Source organism: Taudactylus pleione, unplaced genomic scaffold (genome assembly GCF_031769625.1).
Source record: "Taudactylus pleione unplaced genomic scaffold, aTauple2 ptg000634l, whole genome shotgun sequence".
In the NCBI taxonomy this organism is placed as follows: domain Eukaryota; kingdom Metazoa; phylum Chordata; class Amphibia; order Anura; family Myobatrachidae; genus Taudactylus; species Taudactylus pleione.
In genome coordinates, this window is record NW_028285036.1 from 6,595 (window position 1) to 30,300 (window position 23,706).

The following is a 23,706-nucleotide window of genomic DNA, read 5'->3' on the forward strand; positions in this document are numbered from 1 at the left end:
TCAGGGAGAGCTGTGCACCAGTCACACAGAGCACAGAGATGGGGCTAGTGTCCTGTCTGGGAGAGCTGTGCACAAGTCACACAGAGCACAGAGATGGGGCTAGTGTCCTGTCTGGGAGAGCTGTGCACCAGTCACACAGAGCACAGAGATGGGGCTAGTGTCCTGTCAGGGAGAGCTGTGCACCAGTGACACAGAGCACAGAGATGGGGCTAGTGTCCTGTCAGGGAGATCTGTGCACCAGTCACACAGAGCACAGAGATGGGGCTAGTGTCCTGTCAGGGAGAGCTGTGCACCAGTGACACAGAGCACAGAGATGGGGCTAGTGTCCTGTCAGGGAGATCTGTGCACCAGTCACACAGAGCACAGAGATGGGGCTAGTGTCCTGTCAGGGACAGCCGTGCGCCAGTCACACAGAGCACAGAGATGGGGCTAGTGTCCTGTCAGGGAGAACTGTGCACCAGTGACACAGAGCACAGAGATGGGGCTAGTGTCCTGTCAGGGAGATCTGAGCACCAGTGACACAGAGCACAGAGATGGGACTAGTGTCCTGTCAGGGAGATCTGTGCACCAGTGACACAGAGCACAGAGATGGGGCTAGTGTCCTGTCAGGGAGATCTGTGCACCAGTGACACAGAGCACAGAGATGGGGCTAGTGTCCTGTCAGGGAGAGCTGTGCACCAGTGACACAGAGCACAGAGATGGGGCTAGTGTCCTGTCAGGGAGAGCTGTGCACCAGTCACACAGAGCACAGAGATGGGGCTAGTGTCCTGTCAGGGAGATCTGTGCACCAGTGACACAGAGCACAGAGATGGGGCTAGTGTCCTGTCTGGGAGAGCTGTGCACCAGTCACACAGAGCACAGAGATGGGGCTAGTGTCCTGTCAGGGAGAGCTGTGCGCCAGTGACACAGAGCACAGAGATGGGGCTAGTGTCCTGTCAGGGAGAGCTGTGCGCCAGTCACACAGAGCACAGAGATGGGGCTAGTGTCCTGTCAGGGAGAGCTGTGCGCCAGTGACACAGAGCACAGAGATGGGGCTAGTGTCCTGTCAGGGAGAGCTGTGGGCCAGTGACACAGAGCACAGAGATGGGGCTAGTGTCCTGTCAGGGAGAGCTGTGGGCCAGTGACACAGAGCACAGAGATGGGGCTAGTGTCCTGTCAGGGAGAGCTGTGCGCCAGTGACACAGAGCACAGAGATGGGGCTAGTGTCCTGTCAGGGAGAGCTGTGCGCCAGTGACACAGAGCACAGAGATGGGGCTAGTGTCCTGTCAGGGAGAGCTGTGCGCCAGTCACACAGAGCACAGAGATGGGGCTAGTGTCCTGTCAGGGAGAGCTGTGCACCAGTCACACAGAGCACAGAGATGGGGCTAGTGTCCTGTCAGGGAGAGCTGTGCACCAGTCACACAGAGCACAGAGATGGGGCTAGTGTCCTGTCAGGGAGAGCTGTGCACCAGTGACACAGAGCACAGAGATGGGGCTAGTGTCCTGTCAGGGAGAGCTGTGCACCAGTGACACAGAGCACAGAGATGGGGCTAGTGTCCTGTCAGGGAGAGCTGTGCGCCAGTCACACAGAGCACAGAGATGGGGCTAGTGTCCTGTCAGGGAGAGCTGTGCGCCAGTGACACAGAGCACAGAGATGGGGCTAGTATCCTGTCAGGGAGAGCTGTGCACCAGTCACACAGAGCACAGAGATGGGGCTAGTGGCCCCTTTACCTCACACACATAATATACTCTGTAAGCTCAGAACATAGAACGAATCTTCCCCTCTGCGTCTCACCTGACCGGGCTGGAGATCTGGCCATGGAATTTCCCAAACTCTCCTGGGGCAGTCCAATGCTTCCCTGCCTGCGGGAACATATATATAATTATATAGATAGAGAGCACCACACCATTACCTCTTATTACTTTGACATATAACAGAATTATCAGTTATTGAGTATTTGCAGAAACAGCAAGTGTTTGTGTGTGTGTATTAGTGTATGTGTGTACATGTGTATGTATGTATGTGCGCTTGTTTGCGTGTATGTGTGCATATGTGTATGCATGTGCATTTGCACGTGTATGTGTGTATGAGTTTACGTGTGTGTATATATATACTGTATGTGCACTTGTGTGTGTGCGGGTGTGTACTTGTATGCGTGTATGTGCACTTGTATGTGTGTGTGTGTGTACTTGTACGTGTGTGAGTGTGCGGGTGTGTATGTGTGTGCACTTGTATGTGTGTGTGTGTACTTGCATGCTTGTGTGTGTGCGGGTGTGTATGTGTGTGTACTTGTATGCTTGTGTGTGTGCGGGTGTGTGTGTGTACTTGTATGTGTGTGTATGTGTGTGTACTTGTATGTGTGTGTGTGTGTGCTGGTGTGTATGTGTATGTACTTGTATGTGTGTGTGTGTACTTGCATGCTTGTGTGTGTGTGGGTGTGTATGTGTGTGTACTTGTATGCTTGTGTGTGTGCGGGTGTGTGTGTGTACTTGTATGTGTGTGTATGTGTGTGTACTTGTATGTGTGTGTGTGTGCGGGTGTGTATGTGTGTGTGTGTGTGCGGGTGTGTATGTGTGTGTGCGGGTGTGTATGTGTGTGTATGTTTGTGTGTGTACTTGTATGAGTACTTGTATGTGTGTATGTGTATGTCTGTGCACTTGCATGTGTATGTGTGTGTGTGCGCGGGTGCGTATGTGTGTGTATGTCTGTGCACTTGTGTATATGTGTGTGTGCGCGGGTGTGTATGTGTGTGTACTTGTATGCGTGTGTGTGAGCGTGTGAGTGTATGCATGTGTGTGTATGCATGTGTATGCATTTGCTATTCCATACCTGTCCCACTCTGCACAGAAGTTTCAACTTCCCCACTGACTGATCGTCACTGAGCCAGAACTCGGAGTTGTCATCTGAAGAGACTGCAAACTGGACGTCACCTGCAGCCAAGACCAGAGACAGCGTCAGTCTGCGCGAGCTGGAAAGCTGGGCGAGGAAGACACTGTGCCATTGGGTGTAGTGAAAATGGCCGATTTTAGAAATGGAAAATGCTTGGGTATGGAGAATGTTCTACCCCATGGTAGTAATTCATTGCCAAAGGTTCCTCATCCTAGATCACTTTCTTCAGCTCCCATAATTGCCTCAAAGTTTTGAAATTTGGTCCAGATACGCAATCCCGCTGCGACGCACGTCTTGTCTCACATGGCGCGGAAAGCATTTCCGGACACTAATACAGTATGCATTTGATATTGCTACGCAAGTGAAGACTCGAAAAAAAAAAATCACATAAATTTGACTATAATTTTGCGGAATTCTGGTAATACTGGCCTGCAGCTCTTAGTTATTTTCTGATGATATTTTCAGAAAATATCCAGGACCCATCGCAAGGAGATGGCTGCAGTTCGGGTAAAAAACCCCCACCCAACCCAACCATGCAGCAAGAGATAATGTTTGTGCATGTAGTCCATGTACATGTATTGTGTCATCTATACATGGGGAAAGACATGGTAAGTCATTTTATAGTATCTTTGTAATAAGATTTTTTTGCAAATTTTGGCATTTCCTCCCTTGATTTTAGAGCATTCCTGATCATGCCGTCTCTTGCTCTAAATCCACATACAGACGCTGCGGCCGTGGTAACCAGCTTCATAGTCCTCTCAGCACAGCGCTCGCAAGCGGGTCAATGGTCCCCCACTGCGCATGCGCGAGAACCGGCCAGCGACGGTCGCTCTGTCGCTACGGGTCTCGCACCAAATCGGGGCAGCTGTCGATTGTGGAGGCGGGCAGGGGGGTGGCTGGCCAAACGGAGGCGTTCCCGAAGGAACGCCTGCCGTTTGGGGGCGGTCCCACTGACATCACGAGTGATGTCAGTGGTGAGCTTCCGGCTCTATTAGAGCTGAAAGCTCACTGGGGCTTGCGGGAACGAGACCCTACCACAAGGGTCTCGTCGCAAGCCCCGATGGTCGCGACCATCGCGACCATCACCTGGCCGCTCGCTAAAGCTGTGGGTGGTCACCCACAGCTATGTGAGCGGCCAGGAAGCCGTCTTTAAAAAAAAAAAACAGGGACGCCCTGATTCAGAGCGAGCGCTCTTAAAGAGCGTCCAGCTCTGAATCAGGCCCTGTGTGTGGCGCGGAAACTGCCATATACCCCGTGAGGCAAATGCGACTGGGTCCGTGACTGACAACATCAGTTCTTCCTCAGACATGTCTCTGAGGAGCGGAGGTGGAATCACTTTAGTTGTTTCCCAGTCAATTATCTCAGAATAGTCTTTGACTCTGAAATTCAGTGTAGGAAATTGGAACTGTCTCACACTTTGTGCACCTTCCTGGGCTCTAGCGTTCACAATTCTTTCCACAGCCAAACGTTTGGTATCTGACCGTTCACCGAAAGATTCTAGATGCAAAAAGTAAGCATCAGGCTGGATGACCTCATCGACTTTTCGTCGTGCAGGGTCAGGTAAGTACCGTGAGTATTGTATAGCGTTCCAGGTATGTATGGGTTGCGTGTCTTATTTGCCAGTCTCTTTTTAGTAGAGAACCAAAGTTTGGCATATACCTTCATAATGTAATTTGTAAGTCTTACCAGGTGTCGCGAAGGGCGTGACGTGGCAATGTACAAGCGAAGGGTGCGATCCCAGCTGTCAGCCATCTGGAATGATGGAGCGGCCTCGGGTCTCTGTTAGCAAGATCTTTGGGTACGGAGCCAGCAGAAATGGCTCTGCACATCTGCAGGAGTTACTTTTGGTCAGTACTTAGGTCACTTGTGTCAATGTCTGGAAGTTCTGTATCTATTTTGCGAAATCTTTTTTTCACAGTCAGCAAGCCTCTGTCCTATAGGACCTGAAAAACTTTCAGGACCAGTTGTCCGCCCATCAATTAACGTGAAGAGGTGACGAAGTGGCAATTCATTGAAATGAAGAAGACATATTGCCCATGGAAGATTTCTCTGCAAGCGATTTTCTATCCGTGTGATGACGCCTCCCAGACGGCCAGTGTTTGAGGTCGTGCCGTCGCTCCCAATGACACGCACATCGTCAAGAATTCTTCCTTGCTCTTCATCTGTAAGGTGAGTGAGGATTCCTGTGGCTATACTGTTTGCTTTGCCTGACTCAAGAGTAATGTGACCAATGAATTTTCCTCCGCACTATATGAGTCAAGATGTGAGTGACCCGTGTTTTGCTGGATTGCCTATCCGGACCAAATTTCAAAAACTTTGAGACAATTATGGGAGCTGGAGATATTGACTTAGGATGAAGAACCTTCGGCAATGAATCACTACCATGGGGTAGAACATTTTCCATACCAAAGCATTTTCGATGTCTACAATTGGCCATTTTCACTACACCTTGTGCCAAGGAGACCTCATAAGATCATGTATGTAAGTCTGAAACACTTGGGCACCCAGTATATTCATAGCTCATCGCTGACAACTGACCCCAGAAAGCCAACCTGCCCCTTTTTGTGGTTCTCGAAATGCGTGGGTTGTAAGTGTGATTGTATCACTTCAAACTCCATCCTACTACCATTATTTTACCCAATTATCCTCCTGAAATATTGTTAAACTGGGTACACATTACCCGAACCCGCCAATACGACGCACAATTGTACAAGGGAATGATATATTGGACGGGCGGCACATACTGCACGATCCTGTGTCCAGCGGCCCATGACATCGTTCACCTGCACCGTTCACCTTACTGGCGTCAGCAGCTGGCCCGCTCCATCTGCCGTGCATGCACAATAGAAGATCCGGATGATATGTCGTTCCGATTCGCCATATCGTCCGAGAAATCGTCTATTGTGTACCCTGCATTAGTCTCGTTTTTGTCTTATATTGATTCTCAGTTTGAGGACATTAGGACTGGTCTAGTTACATTTGCTATTTTTGTGCATTTGGAGGCTAGTTCTTGTCCCCCTGCCTTTCATTCTTTATACCTCTTCTTTCGGTGACCTAATTTGGTCCTCCCAGCCTCCGCTACCACCCCTCTGCAGACATCATGCATATCAGCCCCCCCTTCCCAAACCTCTTTTACATCACCACAACACCTTCTGCCCTCCTGGTGCCACCACGCCTTCTCTAGTGTCTCTCATGGTTGATGATATCACGATGCCCCCTGTTCCCCAAGCCCGCCACCTTGGCGTCAATCCCAGCTTTGCCCTCAGCTTCATTCAGCAAAGTTTTGTGGCATCATGCAAATAATTGATGATAGCATTGGCCGAGCCATATACACTGCTCTCTATACCGTGGGGGGAGCCGGCCTGGATTACACTTACCATCTGTATTCGGATGGAGGTATCCAAACATGCGCAGTCCATAGTTAGTCCACTGTGGGGTAATAGCCAGCTTATTGACTGTAATGCGGATCTGAGAGGGAGGAAACATAGTGAAGATTTAAATCCCCTTTCATGTGATTAAGGATTCCGTCTCCCAGCTCTCTCTCTCTCTGGGCTAGGACCGGCCACTAAAATAGCCAAGCAAGCTGCAAGTGGCCTCGCGGTGGCCAGCAGGTCTGAGATTTACTGATCGTTAGCCAACCCTTGAAAGTTTCAAAAACATGGATGTACTGTATATATATCCGAATATTACATGCAGCCTATCAATGAAAAAAACTATTCTGTAAATCCTTTTAAATTTAATTTTTTTTGTAGAGTATGTACAGTTCTGATGTCCCCTCATCCTCATAAATAAATAATGGCGTAATATCTGATACCCTGTACGCTTATGCTGATGCTAACTTGGGTTGGATTTTTTAATGATGTTTAACTCTTTCTTTTTAGATGGATCCGAAACTTGCAAAAGCTTCCCGCACACCGACTCCCCGGGGGGGCGGTTCCAATCCAGCCATTGGTGCAAAAAGTTCCTAAATCTTTAAATTTAGCAACTTCTGCTCAGCCCACCCCTCATATTGAGGCATGTTTCAGTAGAGCACAACTGATTCACATATTGACACAGGGGGGTAAATTTTGAGTGAGAGTTTTTAGAAGTGAGTTTTAAAAGAGATGTTGCCCATAGCAACCAATCAGATTCTAGCTATTATCTTCTAGAAGGTGCTAGTTAAATGTTAAGTAGAATCTGATTGGTTGTTATGGGCAACATCTCTTCTAAAACTCACTTTAGTAACTGTACCCCAGGGAGTGAGTGTTGCATGTATGGGCTCAATTACTTATTGCATTTAGCACAGAGATGGGGCTGGTAGTCTTTTTTTTTTGTGGGGGGAAGGGGCGCATATTGTTTTATTGTATCATTCCACCATAGAGGCTCCAGCTCTTCGCTGGTAAAACGATAATAAAAGGGAGGTGCTTAACAGAAGCATGCGTCACCACCAGGGGGCGATGAAAACGGACTCCAGAACATTTTGCAATGTAGAAGCCCATAGGCTATTACAACGTAACACCATTTGGACATGGCGTTATCCTATCGCATACCTCCCAACTGTCCCGCTTCCAGCGGGACAGTCCCGTTTTTCTGGGACTGTCCCGCTGTCCCGCCCTCGGGCCACAGTGTCCGGCGGTGGGGGAGAAGTTGGGGAGAGCACACCCGCTGCTCTGCCTAGCAGAGCAGCGGGTGTGCAGAAGGTGAACAGATGCCGTGCGCATCGCATGGCATCTGTTCACTAGCGTAGGGAGAGTCTGGGGGGCTGCCCAGCATCTCGGAGAGTGCTGGGCACGCCCCCTATAGTGACGAAAACGGGGAAAAGCAGCGAGGCTCCGCCCCGTTTTCATTTGGCTCCGCCCCTTCTCAGAAGCCACACCCCCTTTTTCGGGCGCGCGCCCTGTCCCTCCTTCCCAAGTTCAAAAGTTGGGAGGTATGCTATCGGGACCAACACATTCCAGGAACTTGGTAAATCTGACAACTCCACAGTCCCCATGGGGGCTGCGGCTGCTGCTTAAACTGTAGGGACCTCAGCAAATATTGAAGATTATATCATATATGCTGAGATCCCTTCATAGTACATCTGGGGGATACTTGATATTTGCAGGTATCCCCCGAAAATGGCCGTTTTCGAGGAATTTACCACCAATATAATTTGATAAATAGTCCCCAAAATGATGCAATTTTTTTTCTACTAATATGTATTTAAGGAGACATTGGGGCTGATAGTGTATGGGGTGTACACGCCCACCTGGCACTGGTTACACCCACACAGCACTGTTCACACCCACAAAGCACAGGCCACACCCACACAGTGCTGGTCACACCCACACAGCACTGGTCACACCCACAAAGCACAGGCCACACCCACACAGTGCTGGTCACACCCACACAGCACTGGTCACACCCACACAGCACTGGTCACACCCCCTCTACTTCTCACAATTGATCTTTGATCATTTTCAGCCTATGTGGTCCTAATGGCAGCCCTGAATATGGGGGTGCAGTAGCGATCACACCGTGACAGTATAGGGGATGAACCCACAGTATATATGCAGAGGTACATGATTTGAGACGGGTTATGTAGAGGGGGTGACAGTGAATGAGAAGTGTACATGGGGGTACTCACATGGGGGAACAGGGGGAAGTGCAGGTTGCGGCGGAGCTGCTGGATGCTGCTTCCACACCAATCCTCGAAGACATGGAGGTTGACCCGGCCGGAGAACTGGAGCAGAAACACAATTTTAGTGCAAAATCCTGAACATACTTCCTTGATGGCATGCAATTGCCCTTTTGCCTTTAGGGGGCGCTATGGTTGCTGACAGGTGCTAGAACACAGTACTACCACCAGCATCTATGAGAAGTTGCGCCATTCTTACAGTATCAGCTGACGCTTCTTTTCAATAATGCATCCAACTGCAAATACCTGCACTTTAAAGATCAACCCTACAACATGTACCGTAATGTGGACGCCGCGATGCCGAACAGATAAGGATAACGACGTCTGGCATCCCGACAGCGCGGCATCCCAAACGTAAGGCTGCAGGTATTACACTTAGCCCGGGGATGGGGGGGTTAGGGTTAGGCACCCCCTGGAAGGGTTAGGTTAGCTGCGGGGAGGGGGACTTAGGGTTAGGCACCATCAGGGGGAGGTTAGGGTTAAGCACCATCAGGGGGAGGTTAGGGTTAGGCACCATCAGGGGGAGGTTAGGGTTAGGCACCCCCCGGGAAGGGTTAGGCTGCAGGGAGGGGGAGTTAGGGTTAGGCACCATCGGGGGGAGGTTAGGGTTAGACACATCCCCCGGGGAGGATTAGGGTCAGGGTACGGGAAGGGGGGTTAGGGTTAGGCACCATCGGGGGGAGGTTAGATTTAGGGACCACCAGGAGGAGGTTAGGGCTAGGCACCACCAAAGGAGGGTTAGGTTTGGGAGAGGGGGAGGGTTAGGGTATTTACTTCACTCTGTTGGGACTCTGGGCCTGATTCAGAGCCACTCGTAAACGGCCGCTCGTTCGCTCTGGGCGATGTTCGCACATCTACGCATGCGTATGGGTTGTAATGCGCATGCGCCAACCAGTCAGTGCGGTCGGAAATCGTGTGCTCGCAAAATAGCGAATGCCTGCTAATTTGAGTGACAGGATGAGGCGTTTGTGGGTGGTAACAGGGGAAGGTGCTTGAAAACGGGGAGTGGAGATCAGAACGCAGGCGTGCCAAACGGTCAAAACGTGCGTTTTAAGGGTGTGCATAATTAACAAAGCAGCGTCATCGACCACGTCACTTGGTTGTCTTTTAGCCTGAACTGCTCGCATGATTGCGGTAGGAAAATGCTACTACAAGAATAGCGAGCAGTTCATACGCCTTTCGATGTACTCGATTAAGCTAATAAATAGCGGAGATGACGTATGATGCGAACGGCCAAGGGGTGTCTTTACAAAATAGCGAGTGCATGTTTCGTTCGCTCACTCAGACATAGAGGCGTCAACAGACCGCAAAGAGCGAGCGCTCAATTTAAATAGCCGGACCCTTTTTCTGAACGAGCGAGCGCAAATAGCGTCCGGCTCAGAATCAGGCCCTCTGCACAATGGAGATGCCGGTGTCGGTATTTCAACCGCCGGATTTTTATACACAACCCGGTCCGCATATATAAAAAATCTCAGTTCCACTCAGGGGTGTCTTTAGAGAGGAGGGGGCCCGTCTGCATCCCCCGTCACGGGCCCCCTCCTCTTACTCTGGCGGCCGGCAGCTGACTGACGCAGCTGGCCGCCACCGCAGAATCAATAGACTCTGGGCACTAGAGTGTGCCCGGAGTCTATTGCGCATGCGCTATTTCCTCACAGCGCATGTGCAAAACGCCGGAAAAATGGCTGCGGTGGCCATTTTCCGGCGTTTGAGCAGCGCTGGGAGACCCGATGCGGGACCTCGGAGAGGTAAGTTTTACATAATATGGGTGCAGGGTGTGCGGTGCGGGCCCCCCTGGACCTGGGGGCCCGTGTGCACCGCACACCCTGCACCCATTATAGATACGCCCCTGGCTCCACTGTCCAATGCACTTGCACCTTCCCTCCTCTCTCTGGTATCCGCCCATTAGTGGTACAGTAAATAGGTAGACAATGTTTGGGTTGACAATGGAAGTTAGACAGGCAACAGGTCGACAGGGTCTGAAGGTCGATACACTAAAGGTCGACTAGTAAGAAGGTTGACAGGTACAGAAGGTCGACAGGGTCATTAGGTCGATACACAAATGGTTGACACACCACTAGGGTTAGGCACTTACCGGAGGGTTAGGGTTAGGCACTTACCCCGACGGTTAGGGTTAAGCACCAGGAGGGAGGGTTACGATTAGGCATTTACCTGAGGGTTAGGCACTAGAAGGGACGGTTAGGGTCAGGTACCTACTCCGACGGTTAGGGTTAGGCACCAGGAGGGATGATTAGGGTTAGGCACCAAGGGGAGGGTTAGGGATAGAAAACAAAAAACCACACGTGTCGATCATTTCTGTGTCGACCTAATGACCCTGTTGACCTTCTTACTAGTCGACCTTTAGTGTGGATGTGTCTCTGAGACTCTCTGCGACATTAGTGCTATTAAGGCCCCCACAGTGTGCCCCCAATCCTCTATGACATCACCTGGTGCACTACAGCGTCCAGCATAATCTTATCACTCCATGGTGCATCCAGCACAGAAACTGCCTTGTGCTTGTGTTTAACCCTGTGTCCAAGCCACCTGTTAATCTACGTGGTTATCGCAGGGAGCTTCCTAAATAGACAGGGCTACCTAAGAAAGTAAGAGACGTGTGAAATCATTGGGCATTCAGTGTTAGTGGGGGAAGGGGAGTGAGTGGCGTTATGGATGGGAGAAGATAAGGGGGGGGGGCTGTAATCAGAGCTCAAATGGGGGGCACTACTTATTTCTGGGAACAGAGATCAATTTACGGGGGAAGTTAATCCATCTACAATGGGCTTAAGTTTTGTACTGATACGTGAATAACATACCTAAATTCTTCTAAGTAATACCTAAGGCAGCCCCGGCCCCTAAGTCTAATTTACAGACTGGAGATGGCAGACAGCGGCATAGGCAGCCACAGGTGCTGGAACGGGAGATGCGGTCAATATCCGACCGCGGGGATTCCGGCGCTCAGAATGCCGGTGACGGAATTCCCGAAGGTAAGTAGCATAAGTTAAGCACCAGGGGGAGGGTTAGGGTGGTTTCACCGGCGCGGCTTGCATTCCCCCACACCCAGGAGCGTATCTATAATGGCTGCAAGGTGTGCGGTGCACACGGGCCCCCGGGTCCAGAGTGGCCCCGCACTGCACACCCTGCACCCATATTATCTAAAACTCACCTGTCCGTGGTCTCCGCGTCGGGTGTCAGCACTGCACAGACCAGAAAATGGCTGCCGCGGCCATTTTTCCGGCGTTCTGCACATGCGCAGTAGACTCTGGGAACACTGCGGTGGCCGGGCCAGCTGCGTTAGTCGGCTGCCGGCCGCCGAGGTGAGAGGAGGGGGCCCGGCACGAGGAATGCACACGGGCCCCCTCCACTCTTAAGACGCCCCTGCCCACACCACCCTAGTGACACCACTTATTCCGGGACTTTTTCTGACAGATCGGAGCAGGGCTCCTTGAATCTGAAGATGCCGCCGGTTCCCGCAATCAAACTGAAAGTTTTCAGAGTTTGACGAATATGCTGCGGAGACATCGGCCAATAGCGATGAATGGGCCCATTATTTATAGCTGTTTCCGTAGGTGTAATGGCCCGTTCACCTGAATAGGCCCCTTATTATGAAGAGTATAGTACACTATTACATTTTACTCATTTATAGCATTTTCCTCTAATGGGGTCCATACATCGGCGATACATTGCCCCAATTCCCCGTTCTGCCGACACTGGGGTCGGGGAATCAGGGAAATCCAACATATTGGACAACCTCGATTCCCCGATTCCAATTCGAAAATGGTAGGAACCGGCGAGTCGGGTATTTTTAACTTGTTAATTTCACAGATTCCGTGACGGATTGGCGATCATCGATGTTCGTGGATCAGAGGTGCCGATCATCGATGTTCGTGGATCAGTGGTGCTGATCGGCTATCAGCGGTTTGACATCGAGGGGAATCATGGAATCGTAGCGCTGATGTATGGCCCGTGTAACACTGTCCAATCACATCCGAGTCCTCCCTCTTTATACCACTCTCATTTACCACTAGGTATAATAAGAACACAAAAGTGACTTAAGATCTATCAATAAAAAATATATACGCCTGCTTCACTTTCACAGCCAGATACTTCTGACACCTATATAATGTGACGCACCTCGGGTTTCCAGGGCACAGAGCGATTCCAGGAGACGCCATCTTGGAGCTGTGGAAATAAGGAGAAGATAGCAATGTACAGTGCTGTGTTTAATGTGAGTGAGACTACTAGCAGGAATAATGAAGTCATTGTCTAGAAAGGGCAGTTAGCGTGTGCTGTCCCATTGTAATGGCGGTATGTTCACCAGTTGCCCAGTGCTACTTCTCTTAGGGTCTGATTCAGACCCGGTCGCAAGCGCTGAGTGCTCGCAACTGGGTCGATGGTGGCCCACAGCACATGCGCACGACGGAGCCGGCTCCGTCGTGCGCATGCGCGAGACCCCGGGTCTCGCACCAAAGGGGGCGAGCCGTCGATGTTGAGTGACAGCTCGCCCCGTTTGGTGGGCGGGCCGGGGTGGCTGCCCAAACGGAGGCGTTCCCGAGGGAACGCTTGCCGTTTGGGGGCGGCCCCACTGACATCACGAGTGATGTCAGTGGAGAGATTCCGGCTCTGTTAGAGCCGAAAGCTCTCTGGGGCTTGCGGCAACGAGACCCTACCACAAGGGTCTCGTCGCAAGCCCGATGGTCGCGATGGTCTTGATCATCGCGACCATCATCATGGCCGCTCGCTATAGCTGTGGGTGGTCACCCACAGCTATGCGAGCGGCCAGGAGACGGCTCCAAAAAAAAAAAACGCCCTGATTCAGAGCGAGCGCTCTTTCAGAGCGTCCGGCTCTGAATCGGGGCTTTACTCTGTATGAAGAGTATGATTCTCAGCATCCTTTCTGTATGACTAGCAGACTCGGAGACAGGAGGGGAGAAGACGCAGGCGGCCATTGCTGGGGGAGAGGGGGTAACTGAAATTGCTTCATCATGGCTCCACCCGTCTCTGTACAGCCACAAATCGGGGCATCACAGCAGGGGCTGTGCCATTATGCCATGATTAGCTTCATTGTGCCCCTGCAATGCCCATCTCACTCCATAATACCTGATCTGCACTTTAGGGGTTATATTTACTAAAGTGCGGGTTTGTAGAAGTGGGGATGTTGCCCATAGCAACCAAGCACACATTTAATGCTCCTCAGACAAGACAGGAACATATTTGTGACTGTTACCTAATTCCCAGAACTTTTTATTTAGAAAAATAAACCATAATAATAATTTGCTGTACTAGATTGTGGGCCAAATAGTATATAGCCTGTGAGTTGCGGCAATGTTGAGATTTCCTCGATTCAGCCACAAAATTGAAAGTGCCAATTTTCTTTTAAAGGCAAAGACGACCTGGTTTTTCCTTACAAAAAAAAGAAGATATTGCGGCATTAAATCTCGCTAGCGGCCACCGGAACTCGTCACTTGCTGCAACTCGCCGGCTATAAACATTTCGCTCTTAATGTGAGAGGTTTAGAGAGGTGGGAGGGGGCGTGGGTATGACCTTAAAACTACAAATGAAGGGAGACAGGAAGATTATTTGATAATGATGGAAGAGAAACTAGGATTTAGCAACAATGACAGGGCAATTTGTACCAATAATAAAAAAAAAAATATATGTGTATTTATTTTGGCTCCACATCTGCGCTAAACACAGACTTACGCCTTGGGCAGATACTGTGTTTCCAAACTGGGTTATTTATGCCCTCAGAGAACAATGGAAACTAATTCAACTATTGTGCAACGTTTTGAGGTCAATGCACAATTAGAGTCACTCAACCGGATGCGATAAAAGTGTCCCTCTAATCAGATGCGTGTGCCGGATCAATGCGCCCTGTATGCTGAGATCCATCCGTGCGTGGGAATCAGAGGGGAACAAGCCCCATTGTAACCGGCCCTCCCAGTACCCTCTCAGCTTTCCTCCCTCACTGTTCTGTTTGTTTCACTCTCGGGGCCTGTTTCAGCAGGCTATTGGCATCGCAATGCGCGTGTGCGAACTAGCAATCGAGATGAGAACTGCGTTTGCAGAGGCTACGCAGATTCGAAGCAGAGTGACTGACAGGAAGTGCCGTTTGTGGGTGGTGACGGAGGGTGGTCGGGCGAACGCAGGCGTGCCAGTGCGTTGCAACGCCGTTGCAGGGGCGTGCATAAATTATCCACTTCGTGGCTATACGCAGCCTGAGGTCTCATAGCGTGCGCTGAAATATGAGCAATTCCTGAGTGAGCTCTGGGCCTGATTCAGAGCCGGACGCTATGACCAGAGCGCTTGCTCTGAATCAGGGCCCTCCTACCTAAACTTGGAGCGGCCTCCTGGCCGCTCGCATAGCTGTGGGTGACCACCCACAGCATATGTGAGCGGCCAGGAAGATGGTCGCGATGGTCAAGACCATCGCGACCATCGGGCTTGCGATGAGACCCTGCGGTAGGGTCTCGTTGCCGCAAGCCCTGGAGTGATTTTGGCTCTATCAGAGCCAAAATCACTCCCACTGACATCACTAGTGATGTCAGTGGGGCCGGACCCAGACGGTAGGCGTTCCCATGGGAACGCCTCCGTATGTCAGCCACGCCCCCGGCACGCCCACCAAAGGGGGCGTGCTGTCAATCAACATCGACAGCACGCCCCCTTTGGTGCGAGACCCATAACGACAGCTACCCCGTCGTTATGCGGGTCTCGCGCATGCGCACGACGGAGCTCCCTCCGTCGTGTGCATGCGCATTAGGGCACCATCGACCCGCTTGCAAGCGCTCAGCGCTTGCGAGCGGGTCTGAATCAGGCCTTCTGTTCTGCCTTATCTGTGCGTATGGGTCCGATGTTACTCAATGTTACCGATTATTTCGCTATGTTGCCCGAATATACGGATGTGAGTAAGGGGAAGTGGGGGTCCTTATATTAGTCTGCAAACGCAATGCGAATGCACTTATTTACATATCACCGCTGATACTAGCAACTGCGTAGCATGCGTGTTAGCAGAATAGCCATCCACGCTGAATCAGGCCCTCATTTTACTATTATACACCTTGGAAAATAAGGATATTGTGCTTGTGTTCATTTGCTCTATTTATCACTGTACATTATGCTGAATATGTGCTTATTATATCGTATGCACCTTATAATAACGACTCTACACCTCCGGGCCCATTTTAATACCTTATACTGTATGTAGTAAAATATTATTTCTGATTTCGGCATGCAGGCTGGTGTAGGATTGCGGCTACATCGGATAAATTAATGTTCCAATACACCCTGATCTACGCATCATACAGGACAGAGTAATGATTCAAAGTTGTACGTAAACCCGATAGGTACCGCGCATGTGCCGATCGCTGACTGTGACAGCGACCGTCATCACCCCTAAGCTGCAGCACGATTGACATGTTGCGGCCGTTAGAATGGATGTAGCAAAGTCCTGTTCAGTTTACCGATGCGGAACTCGCATTGCAGCGAATTGTTATCGCTTTGTATCTGCGCGACACAGTCTGGGTGACAAAAGAATCGGGGGACAGCGGGGATCCCAGCACAAATAATTCATTTATATTTTTATTTAAGAAAAAAAGAAACATAAATGTAAAAATAGCATTTTGAAAAATATACATATATATATTTCTTCCTCAAGCCGCGCTGTTAGAATATAATTTATTATTATTATCTTTGCTATTATTTTCAATTATTTATATAGCACCGTTAGGAATCTGCATAAATTGTAATAAATAATTAATTTGCTCATTGCTTTATTGCCGGCAATCACCAGCGTGCCATTCCCATTAATGGCTGCCAGTGCACGCTGGGACATGTAGATCCACAATAGCTGGGATTTGTCCCCCCTGTCGAAGTCGAATAATTGCATGCGACCGCAATTCAACTGTTATCGGACGATTTGGTCGTCCGCTGTCCGATTTATGTTTGTACAACCCATGACGCACCATTGCGTGCGCACGCATCCAGTGTGTGCACGTATCCACACATTCGCACAACACTAAATAGCAAATAATATACAACACTCTCACACTGACAAACACAATATTCATGCAGGGTCTAGTTAGTAACAAGAAACAGCTTCTGTATACATGTCTGAGAAAAGTAATTAAAAAAACAATACACCAGGATACTGTGAGTGTTTTACATATAAATTGAGAAGCCCTGTATATAGACAAGTATGGCTGTGGCAATTGAAATATAACCCAGACACTGATATGCAGAATTGAATTTGTCTGAATGAGAAGTTAGAAACAATGGTCGGAGGTTTGCTTAAAAAGTACTGACAAGTGTATTCTAAATAGGCAGAGGGAAACCTTTGAATTAGCTATCAGACGAAGTGGCAACGGCAGTCAGCTGGGGTCTCCACCCTGCTTGAAAGTGAACCTAGCTGCTTGTAACACCTTGCACTATAGTTTTAAAATATGTTAGAAAGGGATAATATATATATTAAATCCATCATAAATACACTGAATTGCATAACACACACACATAGACTTACATGCATAACACATACACACACAGACTTACATGCATAACACACACACATAGACTTACATGCATAACACATACACACACAGACTTACATGCATAACACACACACATAGACTTACATGCATAACACATACACACACAGACTTACATGCATAACACACACACATAGACTTACATGCATAACACACACACATAGACTTACATGCATACACACATTAAATAAAACATATAAATATATCAAAGCACAAAACACATAAACGCAGCACACATATTGGCGGGACTACGCAATATTCTTACACTTACAAAAAAAGGGTTTCCTAGCATTAAGGTTAATATTCAAGGTTTATTCATTATTAATTATGTAATGAAGCGACTGTATTTAAGATCTCAGGTTTAGTACATGATAAGCAGACTGTGTTTGGTGCTGTTCTAAACCACTGTTTATTTGCAGACTTCTGGTTCCATCGGCAAGGAGATCGCAGCAGGCATTCGCAAGATATGAATTATAGGTTAGAATGCATCTCTGTATGTAGTGTCTAGTGATTAGTTAAAACGGACACAAAGAAGCTGTTGGAGGCTGAACTATTACAATACAAACTGACCTATGAACTGCATCGTAACAGGAGAACCAGGAAGAAGAACCAATGGGATTATGCCAACTTGTTCTATTGTATTGCCTATCTCTGCAAGGGTTTATATGATGAACTTGCTAGGCAGTCATCATATTCTTTCTGTTGACGGAGGCTTCACCTTTGATGCCAGAAATCTGGATCCAGAGCGCCTGCGTAATGTATTGACTGTACCTTGTTTATGTATAATCTTTTGCGCTAATTGTATTTAGATCACAGCGTGTAACTATCTTTTTTTTGGTGAATAATATCTTTTTGTGCTCCGGAACCACAATCCAAGTCTGGAAAGCAATTATTTCTTGTGCGACCTATAACGCTATTTAGCGACATTTAGAGTGTATAGATAGGTAGGAATCAATACCCCCCCCCCACCGCTTGGAAGTTGCTGCAAAACTTTTTGTTTTATGTCTAACTTTCTGTGCGAGGTTGACGAGCAGGCACTGCCATTAAATTGGGAGATGCTGTGGGCATGAAAAGGTGCGCCATTCCGATGTGAGTAATAATGTACCATATATGACGCCGCAGTTAATCGCCTTCTTGTCCGGGTTTACCATGCAATAGGGATTGCCATCGACGGTTTATGGCCGATGTCGAATACTTTTACCAGTAATGACAGAGAGCCAATTCAATGGTTCTTAGCCTCCAATGGACGAGCTTAGCCCGTCCCCCTCAGCGGTGGCCATCGAGGGGTGCAAACCATTGATGGTTCACCACAGATGGTTTTTGTGCCATCGATGGTAACCACCAATGGACCAATCGATGGCATCCATCGATTGTCACCCAACCGATGGCCGTCTCTACCACGCGAAGACAAAAACCGTGATACAAAATATCAGGACGATACATTCAGTCCTCTCTCACCATCTCCTGCTGTCTCTCTGGTCTGTAGAATTCCAGTTTCGGGTCTCCCGGGGGGTTATTATTGTAAGCCAGAGCTTTCGCCAGTTCACTCCAGCTGCTGTATCCTGATAGAGAGATAAGAAGAGAGTTAGGATCCTGCCTGTCCAGGTTATTTTCAACTAAAAATCATCATTTAGAATACTCCATTTTATACAATTAACACTAGTGATGCCAGATTCAGGTGAGATGTATTAATGATCGCATTAATAATGCAATCAGTAACGCACATCATCGCCTACTTACCTGCGGTAAGGTCCGCCAGTGTCCCTCATTCTTCTTGTCATCACTTTCAGGTTTATGACCTGGATGATGCAAAGTGCAGTAGGGATGGCCATCGACCATCAATGATTACAAACCATTGATGGTTGATGTTTTTTTTTTTCTTCGATGGTGGAGAGCCAATGGTTCTCGGTGGCATGATTTTTTTTTTCTCCCCTACCTGGTGCCGAGACACCTAGAATAGCTCCACTCCGGACACTACCCATAAAGCCCCGCCCCCAAATCTGATTGGCCTGCTGACCCATAGAGCAGGGCTGTCTAATAGAGCAGGGCTGACCATCGATGGTTTTATGTTGATATTTACATGACATCGATGCTAACCCTCCGATGGCCATCCCTACTCTCCAGTGTGGAGAGCAGTTCATCGGGTACAAATTCTGGAGGGTTACGCTTCCTGGAGCTTGATGTATGCAGTCATATTGCAGCCCTATAGTAACCTATAAAGACTGCAGTGCGGAGGGACTACATAAGATATCGAATATGGCCCTGATTCAGAGCCGGACGCTCTGACCAGAGCGCTCGCTCTGAATCAGGGCCCACCTCCATTAATATGGAGCGTCCTCCTGGACGCTCGTATAGCTGTGGGTCACCACCCACAGCATATACGAGCGTGCAGGATGATGGTCGCGATGGTCTTGACCATCGCGACCATCGAAACTGCGAACAAAAGCCTGCGGTTGGGGTTTTCAACCGCAAGGCCAGGAGTGATTTTGGCTCTATCAGAGCCAAAATCGCTCCCACTGACATCACTAGTGATGTCAGTGGGGCCGGCTTCAGACGGTAGGCGTTCCCTTGGGAACGTCTACGTCTGGCAGGCACGCCCCCGGCACGCCCACCACAGCACGACCCCTTTGATGAGACACTCCAAGTGAAGGAAAGTCCTTCGCTCGTCGGGTCTCGCGCATGCGCACGACGGAGCTCCCTCCGTCGTGCGCATGCGCAGTGGGGACCATCGACCCACTTGCGAGCGGACAGCCGCTCGCGAGTGGGTCTGAATGAGGGCCTATATCTGCTGTGGGCCCTAATAAGACATATAGGGGTCCTACAGTGATACGTTAATCCACAAAAACTGCATCCCATCCAAGCTGGACAGAAAGATGGGACCCCTGACATGAGCCTCTGTGGGTGAGAACTGAGGAAACAGAAATTGTCTCCTTGTTGTCTTGTGACCTTATCCCGCTGATAGATATGAATTGCGGAGCCTTTAAAGTGAGGGGATGATGGCATTAAAAAGGGTCTGCTGCAATGCTCCCTGCAGGTGGATAAAGGGCCTGATTCAGAGCCGCTCGTAAGCGGCCGCTCGTTTGTTCTGACCGATGTTCGCACATCTGCGCATGTGTACGGATTGTAATACGCATGCGCGAACCAGTCAGTGCGGCCGAAAATCGTTTGTTCGCTATATAGCGAATGCCTGCTAATATGAGTGACAGGAGGAGGCGTATGTGGGTGGTAACAGGGGAAGGTGCTTGAAAACGGGGAGTGGAGATCCGAACGCAGGCGTGCTTAAAGGTCAAAACGGGCGTTTTATGGGTGTGCATAATTAATACAGCAGCGTCATTGACCACAACACTGGGTTATTTTATAGTCAGAACTGCTCGCAATATAGTGGTAGGGAAAACCAACCACAAGAATAGCGAGCAGTTCATACGCTGTTCGATGTACTCGATTAATCTAATAAATAGCGGACATGACGTATGGTGCGAGCGGCAAGGGGGCGTATTTTTCAAAATTTCGACCGCAAGTTTTGCTCGCTCTTTCAGACTTAGAGGTGGGAACAGACCGCAAAGAGCGAACGGTTCATTTGAATAGCCACCCTTTTTTTTGACCGAACGACCGCAAATAGCGAGCGGCTCTGAATGAGGTCCAAAGACTGCAAAATGCGGCTGGATCTAATCATACAATTCTATTACACCTTAACTGCACAGCAAGATCCAAACTTGTGCATCACGCAGAATGAAACCAGATACTGCAAACATCACCCAGTATACAGAACAAGAGCGTTACTCTATCAGTCTGTTTCCAGCTCTTCGCTGGGACAGGCTCTTATCGGAACCCCTGTCCTGGTTAGAGATATTTGCTAATTTCCTGTGACAAATATAACCTTACAAATTTAGACATAAACCATTTATCACGTCCGCATTGCAAAGTGGGGATTGTGATTAGAGGTGTGTGGCTCGGCTTTCCTGAAATACGAACACACCCGAACTTAGGGGTTCATATTGAGGCGCAGTTGGGTCTGCTGTAAGTTTGGAACTCGGATTTGAAAACTGATCTCGGGTTTTGGATTACATGTAAACAGGCCCAAATGACATGATTTTAGCCGATTTATCGACTTTTTTCAAATCGATTTTTATGGTATCCAAAACCGAACCCGGACCGAAACACTCGAGGGTGGTTTTGCCAAAACCAAAACACGATGATGAATTAAATCCAAAACATGGGAATCCGCACACATCTCTAATTGTGATACATAGGCCCCCCAAGAGTCTTTGTGACACATTTCATTAATTACCTCCTAAGTCATAGGTTCCCAAACGCAGTCCCCAAGGTTCCCCAACAGTTCAGGTTTTAGAGATATCCATGGCTGAACACAGGTGGTTAAATCAAATTGACTGAGGTACTAATTAAGTGTCCTGTGGTAAAAGCATGGATATCCTTAAAACCTGGACTGTTAGGGAGCCTTGAGGACAGCGTTTGGGAACCTATGCCCCAAGTATTGCATTTGCCACATAGAAACAGAGGACCTGATTCAGAGCCGGACGTTCTGACAGAGCGCTCGCTCTGAATCAGGGCCGACCTTCTTGTTTTTTAGAGCGGCCTCCCGGCCGCTCGCATAGCTGTGGGTGACCACCCAAAGCTATAGCGAGCGGCCAGGAAGATGGTCGCGATGGTCAAGACCATCGCGACCATCATGCTTGCGACGAGTCCCTTGTGGTAGGGTCTCGTGGCCGCAAGCCCCAGAGAGATTTCGGCTCTAACAGAGCTGAAATCTCTCCCACTGACATCACTTGTGATGTCAGTGGGGCCGGCCCCAAACGGAGGCGTTCACATGGGAACGCCTCCGTTTGGGCAGCCACCCCCCCCCCGGCCCGCCCACCAAAGGGGGCGTGCTGTCACTCAACATCGACAGCACGCCCCCTTTGGTATGAGACCCAGAGCGACGGAGTGCGCATGCGCACTGGCCCACCATCGACCCGGCTGCGAGCGCACAGCGCTTGCGACCGGGTCTGAATCAGGCCCAGAGTTAAATGACTTCTACTTTGTGGAGGCTCCTGAACGGTCTTGGTGTATGTGGGTTACCCCCTTATTGGTAAGAGCAAACTCGCATGTCTTTCTAACTCTAGAAACTCACGATTTAAAATCTCATCCAGGTGTTTTCCCATTTTGAAAATAAAACTGGACCAAAGTGAGAGGTTACTGCTAAACTCTCACATTCTCTAAACTCTCACTCTATTACATTGGGCCCATAGTGTCCGGGTGCAGGTGATAGTGGTGGTTAAAAATCTCTGGGGGGCCTTCAAATATCTGTCGCAGTGAGAAGAAAATATTTAAATTAAGTAAAATTAAACTTTAAAAGGGGTCACGTAAATTAGGTAGGTTATTCCGCTCCGAAAAACGCGGGTATGACAGATAGAGTCCTGGCCTCAATTAGCAGTAAGTGGAGACTGTGGAAGCCTCTCGCCTGCGATCCGCCCCCACCGTCGCCGTCACGCATGAGAGAGTCCCAGTGTTGGGTTTCGTAGAGACTTGAAAAGCAGGAAAGTGATTTCAGAGTGTTTTTTTGTCATTCTTATCCCACCTTTCTGCAAACGAAACTCTTCCCAGCAGCTTTCGCCGTCCGGAGGTAAAGTGGTGCCTGCGCCACTATCTGATCTGCAGAATGACACTCATTTCTCACAGCTCTCAGGGAGGAGGGGGATACACAGAACAACAATACGGGTCCTGTAGACAGACGGAGGCGTTTGTAATGCAGATACTCCTCTGTTCCATTAGATAGTTTAATATGTAGACGGGGTTATTGGTTCAACACTCATGATACAGAGATGCCCGCAGAGGGAATCATGTAACATACGTACATTAAAAAGAGCACTTTACACAACTGGCAATGCAGAAGTAGATTACGCGGAGATCGGGTGTCTTCCTATACTTTCACTGGGACCCATCTCACACATTGACAGAGCAGCAGTGCCGAGTGGAGACCCCCATGGGGGCATAGCCAATATATTGGTTTGGGACAAGTGCCGACACTGACTTGCAATCGCTGACGCCGTCTTGGGAAGATGAAAACGGGATGCGATAAAGGACAAAAATGCTTTGTTATTATAATTATTTATGAATTATTCGTTATATTTTCCAGAGAGATATTTTCTATCGCTGCGATGGGAAATCTTTCATTTTGTCCAGTAATGATGAATTGGCCACGAACTACAGAACATACTCTCACAAATGGGGAGATGGACTAAGCCCTGGAGAGAGATAAAGCGGAGAGAGATAAAGTACCAACCAATCAGCTCCTGTCATTTTTCAAACAGCCTGTGACATGGCAGTTAGGAGCTGATTGGCTGGTACTTTTTCTCCACTGACTTTATCTCCATCCAAGGCTTAGTAAATAGACCCCACAGCCTGTAAAGTGACAGGAGCTGATTGGTTGGTACTTTATCTCCCTCCAAGGCTTAGAACAGCTACCCCAAAGCGTCTAGTGCCTCTGTATCACGCAGAGGCAACGAATGACAAATAGGCCTCAGGGTCTGATGAGGAACCAGACCTAGGCCCAAATGTAACAGCCTGTGGGTATTTAATGGCAGTGGTGCCATTTCTGCAGCTTACCCGCTAGATTTACAGCGGCAACAATTTAAAGGGCAGAGCCACCC

General features: G+C 49.1%; 1 protein-coding gene across 1 annotated transcript in view; it reads right to left on the reverse strand.

The window, feature by feature from the left end:
- Positions 1 to 1,774: 1,774 nt before the first annotated feature.
- The window catches only part of LOC148479137 (beta-1,4-N-acetylgalactosaminyltransferase 3-like), a gene marked incomplete at its 3' end in the record, with an annotated part of 41,770 nt that continues 19,838 nt past the window's right edge, over positions 1,775 to 23,706 (reverse strand). The window contains exons 2-7 of the mRNA XM_088454860.1: positions 18,518 to 18,621; positions 12,654 to 12,701; positions 8,475 to 8,570; positions 6,247 to 6,337; positions 2,810 to 2,910; positions 1,775 to 1,842 (exon numbers count right to left, since the gene is read on the reverse strand). Coding sequence (XP_088310986.1) covers positions 1,775 to 1,842; positions 2,810 to 2,910; positions 6,247 to 6,337; positions 8,475 to 8,570; positions 12,654 to 12,701; positions 18,518 to 18,621 — 508 coding nt within the window. The remainder of the gene's footprint in view (positions 1,843 to 2,809; positions 2,911 to 6,246; positions 6,338 to 8,474; positions 8,571 to 12,653; positions 12,702 to 18,517; positions 18,622 to 23,706) is intronic.